The sequence below is a fragment of the Manis javanica genome, chromosome 5 (genome assembly GCF_040802235.1).
Source record: "Manis javanica isolate MJ-LG chromosome 5, MJ_LKY, whole genome shotgun sequence".
NCBI lineage: Eukaryota > Metazoa > Chordata > Mammalia > Pholidota > Manidae > Manis > Manis javanica.
The window spans coordinates 7359125-7382065 of NC_133160.1; the positions used below are offsets into that span (position 1 = coordinate 7359125).

At 41.6% G+C, this 22941-nt stretch overlaps 1 protein-coding gene across 14 annotated transcripts in view; it reads left to right on the plus strand.

Annotated features, from left to right (window-relative positions):
• The window catches only part of BCAS1 (brain enriched myelin associated protein 1), a 96080-nt gene that overhangs the window by 34984 nt on the left and 38155 nt on the right, over nucleotides 1-22941 (plus strand). For 8 of the 14 annotated variants that reach the window (XM_073236421.1, XM_037006316.2, XM_073236419.1 and 5 more), the window contains 3 exons: nucleotides 16546-16704; nucleotides 17650-17694; nucleotides 20070-20204. In XM_073236421.1, the coding sequence (XP_073092522.1) occupies nucleotides 16546-16704; nucleotides 17650-17694; nucleotides 20070-20204 (339 nt within the window). The remainder of the gene's footprint in view (nucleotides 1-16545; nucleotides 16705-17649; nucleotides 17695-20069; nucleotides 20205-22941) is intronic. The other 6 variants (XM_037006321.2, XM_037006324.2, XM_037006320.2 and 3 more) reach the window with 1 other exon arrangement.

Sequence of the window (22941 nt, forward strand, 5' to 3'; positions counted from 1 at the left end):
GGCCTCAGAGAGTGTGCAGTCCAGCCAGAAAAGGGGTACAAAACCCCACAATTATTATGCAGTGTGCCAAGTGCTCTACTGGGGTAGACTGGGTGTTGGAGAAGGTGCCTAGATACAAGGAGAATTAGCCTGCCTGGCCCAGGGAACATTCCCTCAAATGTATAAATCTGGAGCCTGCAAGTTATTTGTCTTGGGGCTATAAATGGGTCATTAATATTCATGAATATTTGAGAAACTATTTACTACTTTATTCTGAGTGGGAGATAAAAACTCTTGTTGAATTCTCAGTATTGGTCATACTGAGGTTGTGATTTTTAAATAGTCACATGTTCGATTTGCATGGGCATCCAGAGCCAGCCCATTGCCTAAGTTAAGAGCAGTTTGAGTTATTTATGGGACCAGAGCGAAGGACTGGGCTCTACCCATCTTTGTGTCTAGTGACTCACCCAAATCCCCATCCTAACTAAGTAAACCAGTTCAGCATCTGATAACCAACCCTTGAATGTATTTAACCATAAAACCCCAACACAATCTATTCCTATTCTAAGAAAAGTTTTAAAGTTGTGATTTATCAACTCAGTCTCTTTCTTATGGAAGTCTCTTAGGGAAAGCCCCTCAATTTGAGTGGAATGAGTTCCATAATGAGATGTGATTCCAAAGAGAGGGACTTGTGTTGGAGCACGGCAGGTGTCTAATATGGTCAAGCCCATAGGTGGTATTTTGAAGTTAGAGTAACCTCTCAGAAGACTCCAAAATTGTAACTTATCTTCCTTTTGGAATAAGTGAGTTAGCTTCCTTACAGTCACCAGTGAAATTTGCATCTGTTTTTGTTACACTGTAAATTTCCATTTTCTTGATTGGTAGATCATTGGAATTTGAATTATTGAGTGCCCACTTTGCACTATAGGCCTATAAAACAGGGAAACGCTATGAAATAGCCATTCATTTTCTTCTTCAGTCTGTGAACTTGTGGATATTCAGATATATACAACTGCAAAGATTTTTAACAAAAAACAGCCCTTTGATTGTTAAGGTTTCTCATCTGATGCCTGGCTTCACAGTTGTACTGGGGGGTAGGGGCATCAATTGTTCTGTAAGTGTAATGAGAGAATCCAGTCCTCAGACAGTAACATGAATACAAGTTCTCAATCAATGGCTTTCTTGGTGGGAGTACCACGTTGGGCATAAATGGCTGTCAATGTATTGATTCAGAATTCTTAGGGCAAATTATGTTTTGGGCTCTGCCTGTCAGCTGGCCCTCCCTCCCACCCACACAAACCTTTCCCCATTTCACTGCTTGCCTCTTACTGAATCGGCATTCCAGCTACAAATTCAGAGAGATGTGAATTGGGAAAAAGATGCCACCATTTCATTCTGGGGGAAACACACAAATCTTCTGTGTTTTCAGAACCACAATCTTATTTTTGTGCCTTATAAAACTACATTCAGAGCATAGCATAATTAAAACAAGGCCAGAATTCATGAACAAATGAAGCATTTATGACATGGGCCAAAGAAAAGATAAATTATATGCCTGAAAGGTTTCACTGAGCTGCAGTTCACATAAACCAACGTGTTGGCAGGATTGAGTTTTTTTGGTTTTTATTTTTCTCTCCCCCCAACAATTGAACCAGAGCTATCAGATATACTTTTAAGAAACTCAATGCAAAAATATTGGTGACATAATCAAAATTTGACTTCCACTAGTTAAAAAAAAAAAATTTCTATTGTCAACTGGTACTTCCAGAAGTGTCTTTGTGAGATGGGCAGGGAGAGGTGCTTCAGTGTTACCAAGCATAGATTGAGAAGATTTAAGCAAAAATATGCCTTTTCGTTGAAAACTTTCATTAAATTCTGCAATTGTTATGTAAACATCAACGTTGTGCAAAGCATTTAAAAGATAAATCAATGGTCCTAGTCCTCAAAGCATCTTCTGTAAGAGGCATGTTTGTCCAAGAGAGGTTGATAAATGCACTGATTCTCGTTTTCACTCAGGCTACAGATACTAAGAGAAATACTCAGTGTCTTTGCTTTTCCTCTCTGTTCTCTTTTGCACACACTCCATTCAGGCTTTTGTCCTCCACAAAAACTGCTCTTGTCAAAGTTGCCACCACTCCGCACCCCACACTCCGCCACCCCTCCCCGCCGTTGCCAAATCAATAAGTCTCAGTCCTTTTCCTACTGGCCTGTCGTCACATCCCACAGCAGCCACCCCTTCCTTCTTGAAACGTCATCCTCTCCCGGGCTCCAGCTGCCCCCATCTCCCTGGCCGCTGTTGGTTCATCTTCTCTGCCAGATCTTACCCGCTAAATGCGGTCACTCCCCAGAGGTCAGCTCTCAGCCATCTTCTCTGACTGTACTTCCTTCCATGGAGGGCTTCTCCAGTCCCAAGGGGTTAAATAGAACTCTCTGCGGACATGCTCCAAATTTCTGTCTCTAGCCTAGCTGGACCCTGACACGTAGCTATCCTGTTGCTTTTTCTATGTGTCTGCTTGATTTTCAGCATGTCCATCTGAATTTCAGCGTCTCCATTTGAACGTTTGCGGAGCATCTCAACCTCAGCGTATGCAAAACTGACCCCTGCGTGCCCGCCTAACATCAACAGCAGCCACAAAATGCCCACCCGTTAAATCCACAGGCCTCCTCAGCTCAGCAGTAACTGCACCCTGCTGCTGCTGTTTAGGGGCAGAACGGGAATTAAAGAGCCAAGATCTCCAGGACTCTTTTCTGCATGGTATAAAGTAGGGAATGAAAGCATAAGTATGGCGATCAAGTAGCCTGAATTTCAACTCTGCCTCTGTCTCCTACTGACTGTGGGACATTGGGCAAGTTCCTTGACTTCTCTGGGGCTCAGTTTCTTCATCTGTAAAATGGGAATGATAATAGTAGTGAGCACATTTTCCCATTCTTCACACTTGGGAAAATTCAATGAGATAAGCCATGTGACGTGCTTAGCTTTTGAGAAAGAGAAAATGTGGCCGTAGTCATGCATTTTCTCCTTACTACTACACATTTTAATCTTTTTACCCTTCCATAGTCCTAAACCACACTCCCAGAGGTAGCGCAGCTAAATCTGATTTTTAAGTCGAATAACCAAAGGCAACTTGGGTTAAAAAAATAAAAAAGGTACTGAGTTGTAAAATTGTTTTACGAACAGATTTTAAACATCCACGCCCACAAGCTCCATTTCTTAGTCTGACATTCAGGCGTCTCCACAAGCCTTCCCCTGTCTACTTTTTCAACTGTGTTTTCCACTGTTCCCTTGAATCTGTCCAATCTGAATGGCTAGCATATGACCTGGGCAGATGCCATCTGCTTCCCAGTATTCCTCTGCCTGTATCTTTCTCTGAGCTGTTTTGCAAAAACTGACTTCACCTTCAAGTGCCAAGTTCTCCGTGAAGCCAGATGTCCCCATTCCTGGGTGGTTTCTAGTGACGTGAATCCCTTCATATTTTCTTCTCCTTCTCCTTCTTCTTTTTCTTTTGTATGCTATGTAGTAGGTCAAATTCTGTGATAAAAGCACTTTGAAGCAACCATCTCACTGAAACATCCAGACTTACAAGGGAATTCCTAATTCAAAGCTACTTAGGTGAACATCTGGTTAGTAAACTGCAAATTCAGTCTAAGAGTCAGTCTGCTGGCAGGTGTTGAACAATAAATACGAGGCATGAATACTTTTATTTATTCATTCAACAAACATGCAAGGGCTTTCTTTGTGCCAGAATTCCTTTCAGAGATGAAGAAATCAAAGCTTTAGAGAAACCACTTACTCCAAGCTACACCACTAAACAGGAATTGCCCATAATGAGAACCCAATGTTATGTGTTCACCAATTAGTTGAAACTTGTATGATAAGATTGCAACCATGCAAAATTAAATATCACTTAGAGGAAGTGCTATTCAAGAATGTTAGTACGTGCAAAATTGAAAATACCAAGTTAATCTCAAGTGAAAAAATAAAAAAATAGAGTCACCTAATTCCAACATTAGAATTATAAAGTGTGTTTTCTATTTTGTTTTGCTCACCACAAGGCTATGCCATTTCAACAAATAAAGAAAACTATCCAGCCAAAAGACTTTGTCAGGACAGAGGGAAAATCTATCTTAAATTATACATTGTTGCAGAGTAAGGAAAGTTTCCAGCCTTAACACTGGTTTTTTATGAGCTGTATGAATCTGACACGAAATGTTTGCAGCAGCACAACTGACATACAAGTTTTAGGAGCCCAGGTCACCCAGGTATGAGTCTGGATTCTACCATTTGCTAGTTAGGTGGTGGAGTCAAATATGCACAATTGCCCAGTTTTAAAGATTCATGATTCCAAAGCTGTGCAGTACACATTTTGCATAGCTGATCTGTTTTGATTCTTTCAACAATGTAACAAGGTAGATGTTTTATTGCCATTCAACAGATGAGGAAACCGGGACTCAGAGAAGTTAAGTTACTTGCCCACACACAACTAAATTAGTGCCAGAACTGGATCAAGACTAAATTAGTGCCAGAACTGGATCAAGATCCATCAGTTGCCAAACCTGGTTACACTCAGTCATTTCCAAACCTTGTGAAAACATCTATGAAAGAAAGATCCTGCCTGCCTTAGGGGCTGCTGTCAGGGTACAGGATGATATAGGCAGTCTGTAATAATGATGCTAAATAAAACAGCATATTTTCTAAATTGCCAGAAATTTAGAAATGGAGAATTATGAAATAGAGCAAATGGTCTTCCACATGGTGAGTTCAGGTAGACATCATTTAGGATCCTTGGCTGCAACAATTTCAAAAAGATCAATAATGCTTAGTTAATGAGGAGCATGTAGTCTTGCTTGTACATAATAAGACTTCTGGAGACAGAGGTTAGGTCGGTTCATCCTTCATTGCCCCAGGATGGGTCAGGCCCCAGTGCCCTCTCTGTATTGGTTCACAGGCTCGGCCCCTTGCGGTTTTCAGATGTTTGCCGTGGTTCCAAGCAGTGAAGTCACAATGTCCTCTCAAACAAAGGAGGATTTTCCCAAGATTTACCCTTAGTGAAATTGAGTAGCATGTCTGTGTAAAGATACAAAGGAGGTTTGGAAAGTTTCCTCAGTAGAAAGCAGGCTCTGCTAGCAAAGATGGTATGCCACAGAGAGAAATCAAACACATTTTTTCTGTCTGACATTGTATCAGGAAATCAGAGAGTGAACAGAGCTTGTAGAGGCCACTACAGTTTCCCTTCATGGTAATTTGTTGGAAGGTACTTATCGCACTAGTGTTCTTACATGCCTACAGCAAGTACATCTTAACCTGATATACATGCACACATGTGAAACAAAGAATTCACAAACTAATACTGTGCTTACAGCATGTAACATGTACTAGTATTTTCTATTCTGTTTGGTTTGCTGTTTTCTTAATATTGGCTGTGACCCACTAAATTATTTTCTAATCCACTAGTTGTCACAATCTGAAGTTTGAAAAACTCTATTGTATCATAATCACCCTTTTTTCATAGAAGGAAATGGTGGTCTGAAGAGGTGTAACTGTTTCTTAGGCAACTGGATGGCCCCAAACCTGGCACACTGCCTGGCACATGTGGGCATGCAGTGATGTTCATCAGCTGACCTGACAAGAGTAGAGATGGTACACATCATGTTACAGATTTTCAAAGAATGTTAGAATTGATTATCATGATCTAATTATCAGCTCTGCCTAAATAGAAAATGTTTTCAGAATATACGTATGACATAGATGTTGTCATTTAGATAAACTGTGTAGAATCATGTGTTTTGATATGAATCATATATTTTATTTCTATTTCAGTCTTTGACGTGCCATGGTGCTGACCATCATGGTTGAATAGCAAGTGAATTGTGTTTTGCAGTGAATTTGCAAAACATTTTTTTGAGTTAACTTTCCTTTGAGTGTTATCCAGTTTGATTCACTCCATTCAAGTTTATAAGAATAGCCCTAATGTACTGAGTGCTTACAGACTCACAGAGAGGTGAAGCGACTTGCATAAGATCATACAGCTTGAAAGCTGCAGGAGCTGCAATTTGTCCCCAGTGCCCACACACTTAGCCATTGCACCTCTAGGTTCAAAAAGGGAATACGCTGAACCTTTTGAAACATCATACTTCTATTTAGACTTGCTGAGGCTAGAATTTCCCAAACTAATGTTCTATGGAACACCTGTCCAGTAAGCCTAGCCTAGAAATTGGGCTGCACCAACAAAGAGCTTGGTAAATGCTACTTGCTTTATACTCTTTCCCGATGATTCACAATAGACATCAGCCCACTAAAGGCTCTGAGAAGTCCTACAGTACGCAGGCCTGCTTCAGTTCAACTGGGTGTTTCTCAGAGTTAATTATCCATATAACTACCAGCTGTCTGACCAGTTGAGCATAGCTTCCAAGGAGCGGTTCTTCTAGGAAATGCTAAGCTAGGCATATAGACCAAAGTTGAGAAATTGCCTCTTACAGAATACATCAAACCACAGATTTTATTTGACCTACACAGTATTTTAAATAATATTTTAATACATGGATGATGCTTTTCATTTGACAGTATTTTAGAACTATGAAATTACAATTCCGTATTTCAGATATTTCTGAAAACTGGGAAGTTTCATCCTATATTCCCAGATGGGATGTGAGTTGGGACGGCCTCTGGAGATGGAACATTCACTCACCAGTTCACCCAAGGCCCCCCACGCCTCCCTATTGTCCCAGCAGTGCAGCATGTGCATGGTCTATTATAACACTTGGCATTGCTACTTCTTATGGTGGAGTTGAGAAAAAAACTAACTGTTTCCGTCACAGACCACTTTACTTCCTTCATAGCACTTAACGATAATTCAAAGCTACTTAGGTGACCATCTGGTTAATAAACTGCAAATCCAGTCTAAGAGTCAATCTGTTGGCAGGTGTTGAACAATAATAGGAGGCATGAATACTTTCATTTATTCATTCAACAAACATGCGAGGGCTTTCTTTGCGCCAGGAATGGTTTTAGATTCTGCGGTGGATAGAATGATGTACCTGCTGGGAGCTTTCATTCTATAAACAATAAACAAGAGAATGAATAAAACAGCTCCGGGGTATGAAAAGAGCTATGAATAACATGAATATAGAGTTTTTGAGGTAGAAACGAGAGGGAAGGCTGATAATGGAAACTGAGTAGGGTTGGGGTCAGGAAGGTGTTTGGGCTCATCTAAAAAATCAGGGAAAAGGATATGACTTTTTGTCTTTTTCTGCACAAGTCTAAATCATCCTTAGAAGGTCTGCATCCGCATTTTGGCAGCATTCAGAACACTTTCCTCACTACTGAATGTACTTCTTAAGCAAGATGATGGCCTGTTCTGGGCCAAGGGTTATCAGCTTTTGGATTTTGAAATTGTTTCGTTTCTTTAATGTTGGAGATTTTGTCTCTGATAAATGTGAAATGCCGTTACCTGTCTGGGGTTGTACATGTTGGAACTAATCATGGAACGGAAGAATCTTCACACATCTCTTTTGCATGATGGGACTTACCCCTGGGAATCACTTTCCACCCACTCTTTGCCCACAGCAACGGATTTTTTGCCATTTTATATCACACTCAGAGGACTTTATTTAAGAGTGTGCCAACTTGTATGTTCTTAGGAATTTCCCCCAAGTAATGACTTTGCCAAAAAAAAAAAAAAAAGTCAGAAGAAGCAAGAAAAGAACATTTTATTGCTTAATTCTCTCTCCACATTTCACTTGCCATTGGAAATCAAGTTGACAAATTCCCCTACCTCTCAAGTGGAGGAGCTGCTGAGAGAGAAAATGGAAAACCCTTATTTATAGGAAGCAAGTGTGAGTTGCTTTCTCTGATAGATTTCTTTCCACTCTCCACCTAGGACCACAATGAACAGCTAGTTTATTTAATCTTATAAATATAACATCCCTGCATCAGCCAAAACTGTGGATTAATAAGGTGCTACTATGGAAATGTGCTGTGCTGGACTTCCGCTGCTAAGATATGGGATGAGTATTTAATAGCCTGGGATTATGTCCACCAAGTATTAAAAGAGGTGGTGATCTTGTGACTGTAATAAAGAATATCATACTGCATAATTGGTCCAGCCTACCTTGATTCAATTAATATATGCAGATAAAATGAGGAAAGAAAATGGCTAACTGGGACATTTTTAGATCTGTGTCATGCAGGTTAAATTCCCCTCTTAGAAAACATGCCAGAAGACAATGAAAATCTAGGTTTCACCTTTTAATATTTTTATGTTACTTTTACTGCCTTTCTTAATCAACTACCTGGGTCACTAGAAAACTTGTTTCGATCATAGCAGTTTGGCAGAACACAACTTGAAGCCTTAAAACATGCATACTTTTTGAATGAGAAATTTGACATCTAGGAATTTTTTGAGAAAATGAGCCAATTTTATCCACAAGACTTTTTTTTTTTTTAAATTCCAGCACTGTCTACAAAAGATCTAAAAGATCCATTAGGAGGACTTTTATTGATTATGGTGCACTGGCCCTCATAAACAAGGATGACATAGTAATGGAATTATTGACATGTGAAGACTGTCATAATAAAAATGTTAAATGAGAGTAGCAGGTTTCAAAATAGTATATACAGAAAGATCCCTTTTGGGTAAGAATCATGTTCGCCTGCCTGCCCATGCATTTTCACCCTTCCACCCAAAGGGGTGTGGAGTGAAAAATTGCAAATTGTCAGCAGTAGTTTCTTTCAGTAATGGAATATTGGGTGCATTTTATACCCCTTGAGTATCTATATATATATATATTTGTAAAAGGAGCAAATAAAGCATGCTGCCTAGCTAAGCAAAACAAAGAAAATACTAGAATCTAGGTAATTCCTGGACTCCTCCACTAGACTGCGCTATGAAGTTGTGACATCCTGAGTTGTATTAGAGACGGCAGTAGGCTGCCAGTAACAGCTTCAACAAGAGGTTATTTTTCACTTACAATAATCCCAGAGCTATGCAATCCAAAGCTGGCAATGGTAATGCCCTGTTCAGAAATAACACTGACTTTTAAACACATTTATAGTTAGTGTAAGATTGGAAAGAGAAATTTTGTTATGAATGGGCAATTTTTGAAGCTCTTTCCTTCGTGCCATTTCTTACGGTTGTGCTATTCGTGTTCTTTCCTTATTTTTGCCACAGGCTTAAAGTATGTGAATGCTTTCTTATCAGTTGTTATGAATTGGTGGGAATAGTGGGAAACATAAAAATTAGCTACAGTCATAAACCCTCCTTTTTTATATATGGTTTTGAGCTTGGGGGTAAAACTAAGTTTAAAAAAAATCCTGATTTGCTTTTGCAATTTTGAAGTCACACAAACTATTCTTAATAGACTGTGGTTTTGGAGTCCTTCGGCTTGCTTATTATTTTGCTTTGCCTTCTAGGCAAACTGGAAGATAAATTCTGTCTTCAAGAATTAACCAAACCCCATTTTCTTCCTAAATCTGACAGCAGCTGTGTGCAGGTGAAGGTGCTCCTAGAAGAAGAAAAGTACAAACTTAGTGACTGTCTGGAGTCCGTTGTTGCCTGGCAAATGATGCCCTTTGTGCTGCTGGGGCATCGAGTGGGAGAGGAAACAGCTTTCCCTTTTATTCCGGACAGCGTGCAGCTCAAATTTCTAACAGATGGAGAGCAGTGGAGTAATGGTTTTCCGTACTGTTCAGTATTTTTCAGACCAACTTTCTTATGTTAAACTGTACATTAGGCACTAATTCTTGGTGCAAAGATTCAAAACGAAACCAGCGATGTGCAATCAATGAGGAAATCTAGGCGAGGTAGACATTCACCAGAAACAGTTCCAGACAAGGCTTTGTTAGCCTGGATCATCCTGCCTTCACTTGTATTTTCACTTTGACGATTGTGCTTCAGGAGGCTGAAATCCAGTTGACAATTTACAGTTGAAGGAAAGTGCCAGAAGCTCCATATGGGTTCTATTACAGACAATCAAATTATGATAAGGCAACATTATTTTTCAACATGACATGTTGGGATCATTTAACTGATGTTCCTGGCTGTGTGTCCTTTGAAGCCAACAGAAAGAAAAAATATATAGTCTTCTTTCACACAGATAAAAAAAACAAGCTGGCACTATGAACACCTGTTTGTGTAAAGGAAGTTTCTGGATATTTCCTGAAGAACGTCTGTGCTTCTATCTAAAATTTCTTTTGCTGAGAATGATCTGGAGGCCAGATGAGAACAGCAAAGACATGTTTGTAGTTAAGAACAAAGATCGTTGTGCAAATAACTATATTTAAGGCATAGGCCACAAGCTTGTAGCCTTGTTCTGGGCCATCCTCCTGTGTTTAGTTTGGTCCTCTGGACATTTTTTAAAATTTGGAATTAGTTACCCATGTTTTGTTTTAATTTAAATTTTCTAGGTAATACCTGGCTTAAAATAAGAAACTGTAAAATGGTATACCAGTGCCCCTTCCCAATAGATAAATACTGTTTGTGTTTTTAAATGTATCTTTCTAGGGTTCCTTTGGGCATATACAAGTAAATACAAGCATAAATTCTTATTCCTTCTTTTTTACACAAAAGGCAATGTTCTAGTCCTTTCTTTTTTTGAGTTAATACTACTTTCTATATCTGTATAGTGTCTTCTTTTGTACACTTGCATACCATTCCATTGCATGGATATACCATTATTTATTTAGCCAGGATCCTATTAATGGACATTTGGCTTGTTTTCAAACATTTGCTGTGACCTCACTGCAGTGAATAACCTCATGTATTTGCTATTTCACAAATGTGTGCATTGAGGTTTAGAATCAACTCTTACAAGTGGAATTTCTGGGTAAACGAGTCTACTTAGAAGAAAAAAAAAAAGGTGGCTGATGCCAAATTTCCCTACATCAAGACTGAATTAATGCCTGTTTCAATCAGCAATGTATGAGAGTTCCTGCTTTTCCAGTCAGCCTCATAACTTAATATCTTCAAACATTTGGATTCTTGTTTTTTTCTAGTATTTTTATCCATTTGGATTTTATCTTGGTAGAGGGCTGAGTTATGACACCAAATTAATTTATTTTCAGATGGCCAACTTATTGTCCCTATGTCTTTTATTAAGAAGTCCTTTACTTTGATAGGTTTGAGGTTCACCTTCATCATACACTGAATTCCTACATCTTTGGGTAAAGTGGCTCATATGAGGATAGTGACAAAAATGGAAAAAGATGTAGCAGGGAACAGGAATAGAGTTGAGGGAAATTAAAATAGGAAAATTCCTGGTGAGATGATATCTGAGTAGACACCAGAAGGAAGGCGGGATCATCAAGGCAGTACAGCATGGATCTTAAATGCTTTTTGCTTCTGAAATTACTTGGATCTAGGGTCAAATCCCCACTCCACTTGACCCTAGGCAAGTTATTTATTCTTTTTATACATTGATTTATTCATCAGTAAAAATGGAATTGCAAACAGTACATATTTCATGGGATCATTGTAAGAATGAAATGGGATCTTTTTAACTAGCCTAGAGTTGACCTGATGCATAGAAGTTGGTCGTTTTTATTATTTCATAAACATGGTTCCCTCTCATTATACAATCCTCAAAGAATTCACGGCTGTAAAATATTCCATCACATGATCACAGAATAATTTCACATGTTAATACCTCATGCTAATTTATTCCATAATTTTAGAGTTTTTAAGGGCTCTTATTACTCTTCTAGAACTACCCTCGCATGTTTTTTTTTAAACTTTTAATCTTGAAATTATTGTAGATTCACATGCAGTTGTAAGAGATAACACAAAGAAATCCCTTTATCCATTGTTCCACAGTGGTAACATATTGCAAAACTGTAGCACAAAATTACAACCAGGATATTGACATTGATTCAGTCCAATAGAGAACAATTTAACCAGGGCAAGGACACCTCACGTTACCCTTTTATAGGCACATCTACCTCCCTGCCACCTCCACCCCTTTGGTAACTTCTTCCTGCATCTGATTTCCTTGTTCATCCAACTTGCATGGTTGGATCATTTCAAGAATGTTACATAAATGGACACATAGCCTCTGTCCCCTTTTTAGTCATCCTTTTTCCTTCAGCATAATTCTCTGGAGACTCACAGAGGTCTGAGAGTATCAGTACATATCACTCCTTTCCTTCTTTTTTATTGCTGAGTACTATTCTATACAATAGGTGTTCTACATTTTGTTTCACCATCCATCCACTGGAACACATTTAGCTGTTCCCAGTTTTGAGCTACTACAAATAAAGTTGCTATAAACCTTAGCACACAGACTTTCATGTGAATATAAGTGTTCATCTCTCTGGGGAAATATGCCCAGGAGTGCAACTGCTGAGTCGTGTTGTAGCTGCACATTTAGGTAAGAACCCCCCCTCCCCCACCCGCATCCACAGCTGGAATCTCAGCTCTCTGAGGACAAGAACTGTCTGTGTCATTAGCTGCTGGTTTCCCAGGCTGGTGTCCCGTTTTACATCCCCATCAGCAATGCATAAGTGATTTGGTTTCTTTGCATCCTTGACAGCACTTGTTTTTATTTATTTTTTTTTGGTGCAGATGTTGGGGGGGGTGCACATCAGTGGGCCTGAGTGTTTCCAGGTTGCCAGATTCTTCAACCCCAGGTCTAAGATATATAGGCAAAGAGACCCCAGGAGCTCACCATCGTGTTATTCTTCCAGTCCCTCCCTTGTCTGCCTTCTCTCCACCTTTCATAGTCCTTTTGTTTGTTTTCCATATTATTACCGACATTTTCCATTGTGCTTAGTGGGAGGATAAGGAAAAGTACGTGTTCTCTACCTTCCTGGAAGCAGAAGCCTTATGTTCTTTTTAAAAGCCTGTCTAAGATGAAAAAATATTTCAAGGGCAGGGCTCCAGTTCAAGCTGAGGATCTCCATTTGGAAAACCGAAACTCTCCCTGGGGGGAAGCGCCCCAGGCAGACAACCAGTCTCCTTGCACTGAGCCTGCAGGTCTTGTCATCCTGCAGCTGCTGTCCTTCCAAAGCTTGAGACGCGCTGTGCTAGGGAAATCCAGGAAGCGAAGGCCAGAAGCGTCCTCAGAGACTCCTGGAGAAGATGCCGCAGAGCCGAGCAGAGAGCTGGGGAGCTGCCCCACTCCTGGAGGCCCTCTGCTCTGTGCCTGCTGCAGTCGGAGCCCCTGTCCCAGTGGGGAGGCACTCACAGTCGTCTCCCTTCTTCAGAGGAGACCCAGTGGGGCAGGTTCTCCCTCACAGGGACCACCCGACGTCCTACCAGTTTATTTCCACCTTCAGCTCACGTGGCTGTTTTCCACGTTATGTCCAGGAAGGTCAGTAAATGTCCCCTGTGTGTCCAGCCCTGGGGTCGCAGAAAACAGTCATCTATCTCCTTTTGCTCCCTGCAGGGGACCCCCGGTCTGGGAGCTGGGGCACACCCCGATGCAGACCCTTCCACCCACTGCAGTGAGCACTGGGGAGCCCCCAGGACAGACACCACCCGCCCCTGCACCCTTCCTTAGGGGACTTCACCCACTGCCCTCCAGCACCCTGGTCTCCCCGCTGCCCCTGGTCATTTCCTCTCCTGCGGTCTTCACCCCCTGAACTGGTTGCATTTAGCGATTTGTCTGTATTTTGGACGGTCTGGTCCCCCCCACTCCCCCCCCGCTGGGATTTCAGCCTGAAGACAAGGTCTGTGTCTGGCTCATTCGCTGCTCTATTTCCAGGGCCTCCATCAGTGTGAGGGGCCTGGTAGGTGTGTGACAAGCAGCTCCTTCCCTAATCCTTCACCCCCAAACCTCTCAGGGATTCAAAAGCCCAGCGCAGATCCATTTGAGAACTCCAGTGCACGTCTATTTAAACACTTCCTCCAGTTCTCTCTGGAACCCGGCTCTGGCGGACCCGGCCTGAGGCCCGCAGTCTGGAGGGAGCAGGATTCGCTCTCTCGGGGCTCCTCCTCCTTCCTGCTGGTTTGCGGGGGTCCCGAGGGGAGGGCTGAGGGGAAAGAGCCCTCGTCTTTTTGCCCTGCTGGTGCCGCGGTCCCCTCCTGACGGTTTCCCTGCTGGGGGCCCCCACACGCTGTCTCCCTCCGGGCGTAGCTGCAGCCGTCACCCCCAGAAGGGTCCCTGCAGGGCTCTCCACCTTCCACCCTGGGGCCTTGCGGTCCTGCACGCCGCCCTCCCACGGCACCTCCTTCACGAGCAGGCGCTCAGCTCCCTTTCTCCATCTGCCTCCCAGGGCTGTTTTTCTCACCACATGCCTCTCGTGCCCCCTCCACCTAAGCTGAACTGAATAACCCAACCCCAGTGTCTCCCCACCCCCAGCCCCGCTTGATCGTCTCTACATTTTTTCATGTGCTCTCTCTGACTGAAATCCATCCCCGCCCCCTCTGCACGTCCACCTGGACTGAGCTTCATGGCCAAGGGCACACAATCCTTCATCATCAAGCCTTTCCTCAACCCTCTACTGATGTTGTCCCCAACCCCGGTGCCCACTGGAATCACCTAGGGAGCTCTGCACTGTCAACACCTGCACCCCGCCTCCAGAAATTCTCATTTAGTTGGTCTAAGTGGGTCTGGGTGTGGGCACTGGTTTGAAAAACTGCCCAGGTCATTCTAATATATATGCAGTCAGCCTGAGAGCCTGTGGGCAAGTGACATTCACTTATTTTTTTAGGAGAATACTTACCTTCTCCTCTGGCCCTTATCCACGATGAGACTGTTAGCATCTCACATCTGATTCATTTTTGCAAATCGTTCAGGGCTCCCTGTAGTGCTCGGCAATTAAAAAAATAGTAACAGCTAACATGTATCAAATGCTTACTTAGGGCTACACATTGGCCTAACTCCTTTATGTGGGTTATCCCATTTGCTCCCCAACCCTAAGGGGCAGTTGCTACTCATTATCCTCCTTTTACAAACGCGCACACTGAGGCACAGACCTAGGGAGAATGCCCAGGACTGCGCTGTGGGGAAAGGTTCAGCGCCAGCGGAGTCGCTCAGCCGGCTCCAGAACCTGTGCTAGTGCCATGTGGCCTCTGCACGGCTGATGCATACGCAGATTTCCTCCACGCAGTTACTGAGTGAAGATGAGTACATGAGGGATGGAAATAAATCACTTTTTCTTATTCAGCACCTCAATTAGGACTAGTGGGGCATTTCTCAATTATATTTATTCCTTGTACCACTTTCATAACAGCTCATCTTCAAAACAGGTTTGATTATTTATGTAATATTTTTTATTTAAACTTAACATTTTCCTTTTACTCAGCTGCACCTCAGCAAAAATACCCACAGTACCAAAGGTTCAGTGCTATAAATACCTTTCTAAAGCACATTGAAAGAATAACCTCATTTGTGTGTGTGTGTGTGTGTGTGTGCATGAATGCACCACAGAAATTAGAATCACTGCACCAGTAGATATACCAGCTCCTCTGCTATAAATAGGATTTTCAGCCATCTTTCTTATCAACCAACTTAACCACCTGGATCCGAATTATACTTTGGAATAACAAAAAGGTCAAGTCATTATTTGAAAATGTTGTTTAAAAGTGCATCTCTTCCAAAGCAAAGGGATGGATTTTTGCCTGAAATTAACCAGGAAACCTTACGAGCTTGTTAAGGTCATGGACCTTACCTGCTTTTAGTTTTATGGAGTTCCAGCTCTTTATGAGGCATTTCACAAAAAGCACTTCCCCATTTAGAAAGTACATGGGGCCCTAGAAAACCTTCATGTTATTATTACCTTTTAAAATATCCACAAAAACTGTTTATGTAATTTTACAGCCATTCCACAAAAGCCCCATTTTTAAAGCCTACTCTTCTGGCCTGGTCTTTGGCATTAGGCTGATGTAGCTCCGTGACCTATGTGCCAAGTGGGTGCGGAAGAGAACAGGAGTCTAGAAACGCAGGGAAGGGAACTGGTTCCATGGATGGCTGGAGCCAGAAAAACTTCAGTGGCAGGAAGTACACTCAAGCTCCAGGCGGAAGAATGGATGGGTTTGAGTGACCTGACTTGGTCCAGAGTCACAGAAGGGGAGATGGGGAAAGGAGCACAGATTCAGAATTCAGCCCACCCTCCCAGGGGAGCTATGGGAGCAAATCAGTCCCTGTATCACGTCCCTTGCACCGATCAACTCCCAGATCCCGGCAACGGAATTATTTTAGAACATCAGTACATTTTTTTAAGTTGACATGATTCACCACTGTGGGGATTGTGGAGGAAATCAAACAGAGGCGTCTCTGGGGGTAACGTACAAATCATTAGACTAGGAGACCACAAAGATGGAAAATACTGGCATCATACACAACCTCTCTGCAGAATTGGGAGAAATGGGTTTTTGTTTGGAATGCAACGTGCACTGCTGTGTTTATTACCCTCTGCCCCTCCAACTAACTGCAAATGCTGAATATGTTAGAAAGAAGGGGAGGGGAAGGAAGCCTGACTTCTCATAAGCTCCTGATTGTTCTATGCACCCGTGGGCAGAAGAAATATGGATGGAATTAGGGGGTAAGGGAGAAAGAGGCACGAGGCAAAAATATTGCTTTGAGAGTCCGCATTCAACCATTGCAACTGTAAAAACCCTGTTTTGCTCCTAGGACATAGTTGACAGCAAGGAGCAAGAAGGAAAGGAAATCACAGCTGTGACTTGCTCTGCCTCAGGGGACCCTGAAGAACTAGAGATTGCAAAGGAGGACCCCCAGACAAGAAGTACAACAGATAATAATACTTCCATCATGAGCTTTTTTAAAACTCTGGTAAGTCATTTCCTACTCCTCTTCCTCTCAATTCTATTGCTCAAAAGATATGTGAATTCTAAGAATAATGCGTATTTGGATATTATTGTACCGAGTAGAATATCAGCCTGCTGCAGTGAGCACTGGAGAGCAGGGACCAATGTGCTTGTCAGGGAAGGGTTACATCAGCCTGGCAGGGAGGGGGCCCTGGGAGCTGGAAACCACGGTGTGCACAGCGGGTGTCCAAACTGTGCGACATGAGCTGTCCTAATGGAACTCTATTGCAATTGATGTCTTTTGGTCATTGGTCATAAAAATACTTGGGAAATACCTCCATGAGTTGTTGACCTATCAAAGTGGTTCTGACGGTCAAATGGCAAATAAACCTTATCATCGTTTAGATCTTGTGACATCGAAATCTACTACTTTGGCTGGAAGGAGGCGGGGATCGGTGTCTGGCATTGCTAGCTTAATTCTGACGCCTCAGTGTAGAGCCCACAGCCTGGCACATGCCAGACACTTGAAAAAGGGCCCAGTGAATGAATGCATAATTAAACAGATGGCTCCAAATGTGTTTGGGCTATGTCCAAACAGAAGGACTCACTTAAAAGATAAAGCAAAAAAGTCATCAGAATATACCACAAGCACCAAAGGTTGTGCGTTTGTTTGGATTAGTGGTAAAATTGATGGAAAGCCTTGGCCTTCCAGGAACCGATTTTGAATGTGGCCGAGTTCTGTGGTGAATGTATAAGATCTGATTCATTTCATTGTAAAACACTAATTTTTTTAAACTTTTGCATACCTAGGTAGTATCCAGAAGTCCATGGGTTTCTCCTGAACTGAAAGGACTTCTTAAATTTATCTGTATAGTGACGTAGCCCACCTTAAAAATATCTATGTATCTATGAAATAAAATCGCCCTAAGGCGCTATGATTTTTAACCTTTGGTTTTCTCAAACTTTTAAGGTTTCACCTAACAAAGCTGAACCAAAAAAAGATCTGGAAGACACGGTAGGTAGTTCAAAGTGTGTTTATTGTTCGAGTTTGTGTACAGAATTGAATATGAACTTGCATCTGCTTCTTTGTTTCTTGGATTGTGTGTGTGTGTGTGTGTGTGTACACACATACATATTTAGCAATTTAATAGTGCTATTAGATTGTCTTTAAAATGTTTCATTTACATTGATGGTATTTCTATGAAATTTTTAGCTGGAAGCTTGAAATACATGCTAATTCAGGTTCAATAATGGCACAATCACTAATTTATTACATTGACTAGGAAGAAAATACTCATAATTACATATCATCTTAGTGTTTTTAGTTGTGTGTAGAGAGACCCAGGGAATATTAGCCACTGGAAATTAAATTTCTGTGAATAAGAGGTGAGACTTAGATTATGGTAGAAGTAAGCTGCTGTATTTGTGGTTTATAAAAATGTGTTCATTTGTGTTTTCAATGTAATTAAAAAAAATAAATGTCAATCGCAAAGGCGATTGTTTGGTAAAATGAACTGGTCACCCTTGGACACTTGCCTAGTAAAGGAACCTGTAGGGGAGTCAGGATGCCCTAGAAAGCTTGAAGTTTTCCACTGTCATCCTAGAAATTCAGCCAGTTTTCCCTTCCAAGTAAATTTTGTTTGGAACAACTACATCCTAGAGACGTTTTCCCTTTATACTTGACAGAACTGATTATCTCTTGTGGAACACGTGGTTTAAATTTCATGAGAATCTTGAGCAAAGTCTAACTTGGCGACAGAGAAGTGTCTTGCATCCTTCTCTCGGTACCTGCAAGTGCTTCAGAAGACACTGGGCCCAAATAAATGGCTCGGCCAGCCCAGTACATCTGTTACCTGTATTTGAAGGGGTTAAACTGTGGAAAGGGTCCTGAAATTTGTCTGAGGGTACCTGTGTTTGAGCTACTTGATAGCTGCAGGATCCTCACCGGTCTGAACCCCAAACTCAACATCTATAAAACCGGAAAAATAAAAATTCTATCTCCCTGATCCCAGGGTCGAATGAAGGTGTGACAATGTCTGGTAAACCAAGGCAGGTGATCGCTAGTTCCATAATCACTGCAAGACAGGTTGAACACCATGAATGCATTTGTATTATAGTGATTGTTTCCTCTAGAATTCTCTTCTTCCACTGGAAAGAAATACATGTATCTGAAGCATTGACCCGGGTTTTCCTATAAAATTATTCATTTGCCACAAGGCAGCTAAGGTCACATTCAGTGAATGGTTGGGTCCAAACATTTCTTTTGATTGTGTGTCTTGCATTGTTAGAAGTCACATAGCACAATAGGCTAAAAGAAGTGTGGGTATGTGGGTGTGTTGTATGGCTTTCCAATGACCTGATACACTTAACACTCATCAGCTGCTTATACAGACTGTTGCCCACCCAGAATGTGGTCCGGATGGAACACACCTCGCTGATAAATCTCCCTGCCCTGCCCACAGAGCTGTGGGTCACTGCTAGCAGATCCGAGCCTCAGAGAAGGTTCTGGGAATGGAGGTTGTTGATGACACCCACAAACAGATCTCTTTTTCCAAACCTGCCTTTTTAACATCTTTTCTACTAAAAGTTTTGGAGTCACACTTTTGAAACATCTATGCCCTTGGTCCATCTTCCCATTTGGCCCTGGGTGATTCTTTGTGCACTACATGCCCCCCACAAAATCCTCTACCAATTGTAACTTGAATCAACAATTCTGAAGGATTGTAGGTGGGCTATCTCAGTTCCCACTCCCCTCCCTCCTCTTTGGCTCAGTGCACTCATTCATACTAGAAACTTCTTTTGCGTGGGAGAAATGACCATCTAGAAGTCAGTTGAAATTTTTGTGGGTGAGGCTGCCTCCCTTAAGTTTCTATTGCTGAATAAAAGGAAATCCGTTTGAGAAAGAAATCAACTAAGTGGCAGTATGTCGCTTGACTCTGGGATGCTAAAATAAATCGTTTGTCATCAGGTATTTTTTTCTTTCCTATGTAGTAATGGCATTTAGATACTTAAAACTATCAAGTAGGGACTGTGCTATCTTTTTTATTTCTTAGATCTTTCATCTGTGTATTTTATGTCCTATGGACAGAGTTTCAACGTCCTGTCATTTTCTTTAGCAAATGGAGTTGTATTCTTCCGGGTCACTGAAATAGGTCGCCTTGTTGGAAATCAATGTGCACTTGGGAGATGGTGAATATACTCTTCAGCAAACTGCCTTTCAGAGTTTAAAAAAAAGATAAACATTCCCATGATGTCTTGTGGTTGGGGAGTGGAGGTACTGTGCCAGCAGTTAATTGTCGAAGTATTTTAATGCACTTAAAAACAACAGGAAGAAAAAATGGATTTTGCTTAAAAACAAAGTTCTAAGCTGTGACTGCTGTTGCCCAAAAGGCATCCAAAACAGAAAGTGTCTGTGATGGACAAGCTGGGCCCACGACCTCCGAGAATCGGGCGAAAAGCACCAAGAAAAAGCACCTGCATAGCCCCAGGCTAGGATTCGCCTTTAGACAATTCTTTAGGCATAAGGTCTGTATGTTGTTAAAGGATGAGGGGGATAAAAAGAGCCCTGGTCCTCACATCGCTGCCCATCCTGAACCCACCCAGCTCTGCTCCTGCAAGACAGAGCCCCAGGTGGTTGGGATCCTTAGGGGGCAATTAAAGATTAGTGAATCAACTGTCAATCATTTTTCTTAAAGTCTCCATAGCTATAAATAAACATTTCAGGATAGTTTCTTCCCAGTGTGGACCAGGGTTCTGAAATTGCTATTCTAACCCAGTGTTTCCCAAATGTCAAAATCATGCATACCATCTTCACCATTTTTGTCAGATAGAACATTCTTTGCTTGATACTTTTATATGAAATAGAATCATTTCCTATGTAAAGGCTGTAAAGCCTTCGCTAGAGGAAGCTTTGCATTATAGCATACATGGAAAACCAGATTCATTTTTCATAAGAAGAAGATAACCATTAATATGGCCATTCTGGCTACCTTGTTTGTGTTAAGCCCCCAACCTAATGCCCTTTCTAGATTTATTAAAAGGTAATTGGCCAGCAGTAAAGAAATTTTAAAGACATACAAGCACCAGACCAAGCTTTTCTCCCAAATGTTCTTAGAAGGATTAAATGACAGTTGAGACAGGAAAAGTATTTTCACTATTTCAATGTTTGCTGTCATATTTCTGCACAACCTAAAATAATCTCTGGTCCCACCCATGGTATGCTTTCCACAGTTTGGGAAATATTCTTCTAACCTCAGGATAACAATTTTATCTTTCTGCAATCTGTTCCATCCATTCTCAGTATTAACTAAGCTTATACTGAACCCAAATAAAGTCCAGGCAGAACAAAACAATGAATGAAGGCAGCGCAGTTCCATGTCCATGCCCTTGGGAAGTGGGGACAGCATGGAAGTCAGTTTGGGATATTTCACACTTCTAATGTCTAAGAAGATGCCAGTGTTTGTCTGAAACCATCAATTAAAATGATCCCTGAACTGGGCCAACAAGAAATTTGTTTAAATTTTCAACCATTCTCCACTAACTTGAATGGACTTATTAAAACCCTTCCCCAGCTAGATGTTAGCGCCCCAGCATTGTGTATGCAAGTGAAAATTCCATAAAGAGATCTACAGGCTGAATCTATGTTTTGCATAAACACACTATCTTCTGAAGCCACCTTCAGTTTCCATCCAAGCTTATTTTGTTCTGTGAACAGAGAAGTGGGTGGAATGATTTGATATTACAAAGTGGAAAGGAAAATTTAAAAATTAAAAAGAAAAAACAGTGGCTCCACTGCACATGAGAGACAGTTTGGTAACTGCTAGCGAAACTCATCATAGATCTCCTGCAAAGGAATGTAGCTGATTCCCGTTTGCAGCTTCCGTGAATAGGAAGCCTCAAGACTTGAAGAAGTGTGATATTTCCCCCTCATATTTACATTTCATGCACTGCAAAGTGTCGTGTCTCCAGAATCTCTTCGCTTGCCTAAGTGGACCACCCACATTCGATAGTCCTAGGGCCGCCCCAGGTCATTGGCATCACATCCTGCCACTGAGGTGCATTTGGGGCAAGGATAGGATTCTGGAAATACTGGGAAAACAGACAGGAAGCATCCCTTTCTGGGATTCTGTAATACCAACATGAGGAATTTAGGATTTTGCCTTGAGTTACATTTGGTCTATGTTCTACATAAAAGTAAAGTAAGGGGACAATCCCCAAATGTCCTTAATTCTCATTTATACAGAGGTGGGTAGAGCTCATTGCCTTTCGCCTCCATGCCCACGGCAGTGTATTTCCTCCCTCACTGATTATTCTGTCATACAGAACAATAGGAAAAGAGAGCCATTAAAACTGACTGGCCTGATTCCATCAATGGTGGGATCTGCCTGATTCTAGGAAGTGTAATACTCATCCTGATTTCACTGTTAAGCTGTGACAGAAAGGAGTAAATCCAAAGATGAAACATTATCTTCTAGTTTGGCTACATTAAAAAAAATATAAGTTACCATTTCTGGCTACCTCTTTGGTCCAGTTCTTTAGATCTCAATTTTCCTTCCCATGAAAAGCATTTTCTTAATTTAAAAAAGTGGGGAGGCCTGGAATTAATACGTAAGTTTATTGTCATAAATAATAAGGGCACCAGCGTTCCTTTGCTGCGTCTGAATCTCTTTCTCCTGGTTTAATTACATGCGATGCCTCAGAATCACACATCACACTTCCTCTGAACACTTGACATGACAACATGCACACAGGCAAGGCATTGTTTTAGAATGGTTTTGCCATGTCCAGAAATGCTCCTGTGCCCTCTCAGGTTTTCCTGACGCCCACCTTCTTTGAAAGGCAGCTGAAATATTAGCAGCTGGCTCATGCGGTTCCTAAGCTCTGCCACGTATTCATTGCTTTCTGGTTCTCGGTGTAATGCTTACATCTTACTAATCCTTCCCCTCTCCCACAGCCAAGTGTGAAAACAGGAAGAAACCTTGTTAGGGAAGATGCTAAGGTCACTTGATCTGCAATCTCCAAATCGAATGAATACATTAGGTAGGGTTGCCAGGTAAAATACAGATTCCCAGTGAAATTCAAATTTCAAATAAACAGCAAATCGTTTTTTGGCATAAACAGAACTAAGTCCCAGCAAAATTCTTCTTTGTTGATCTAAAATTCAAATTTAACAGGGCATCCTGTATCCTCGCCTGTATTTGCTAAATCTGGCAACCCTACCCACGAGACGGGCTCCAAAAAACCTGGATAGAATGTTTGTGGT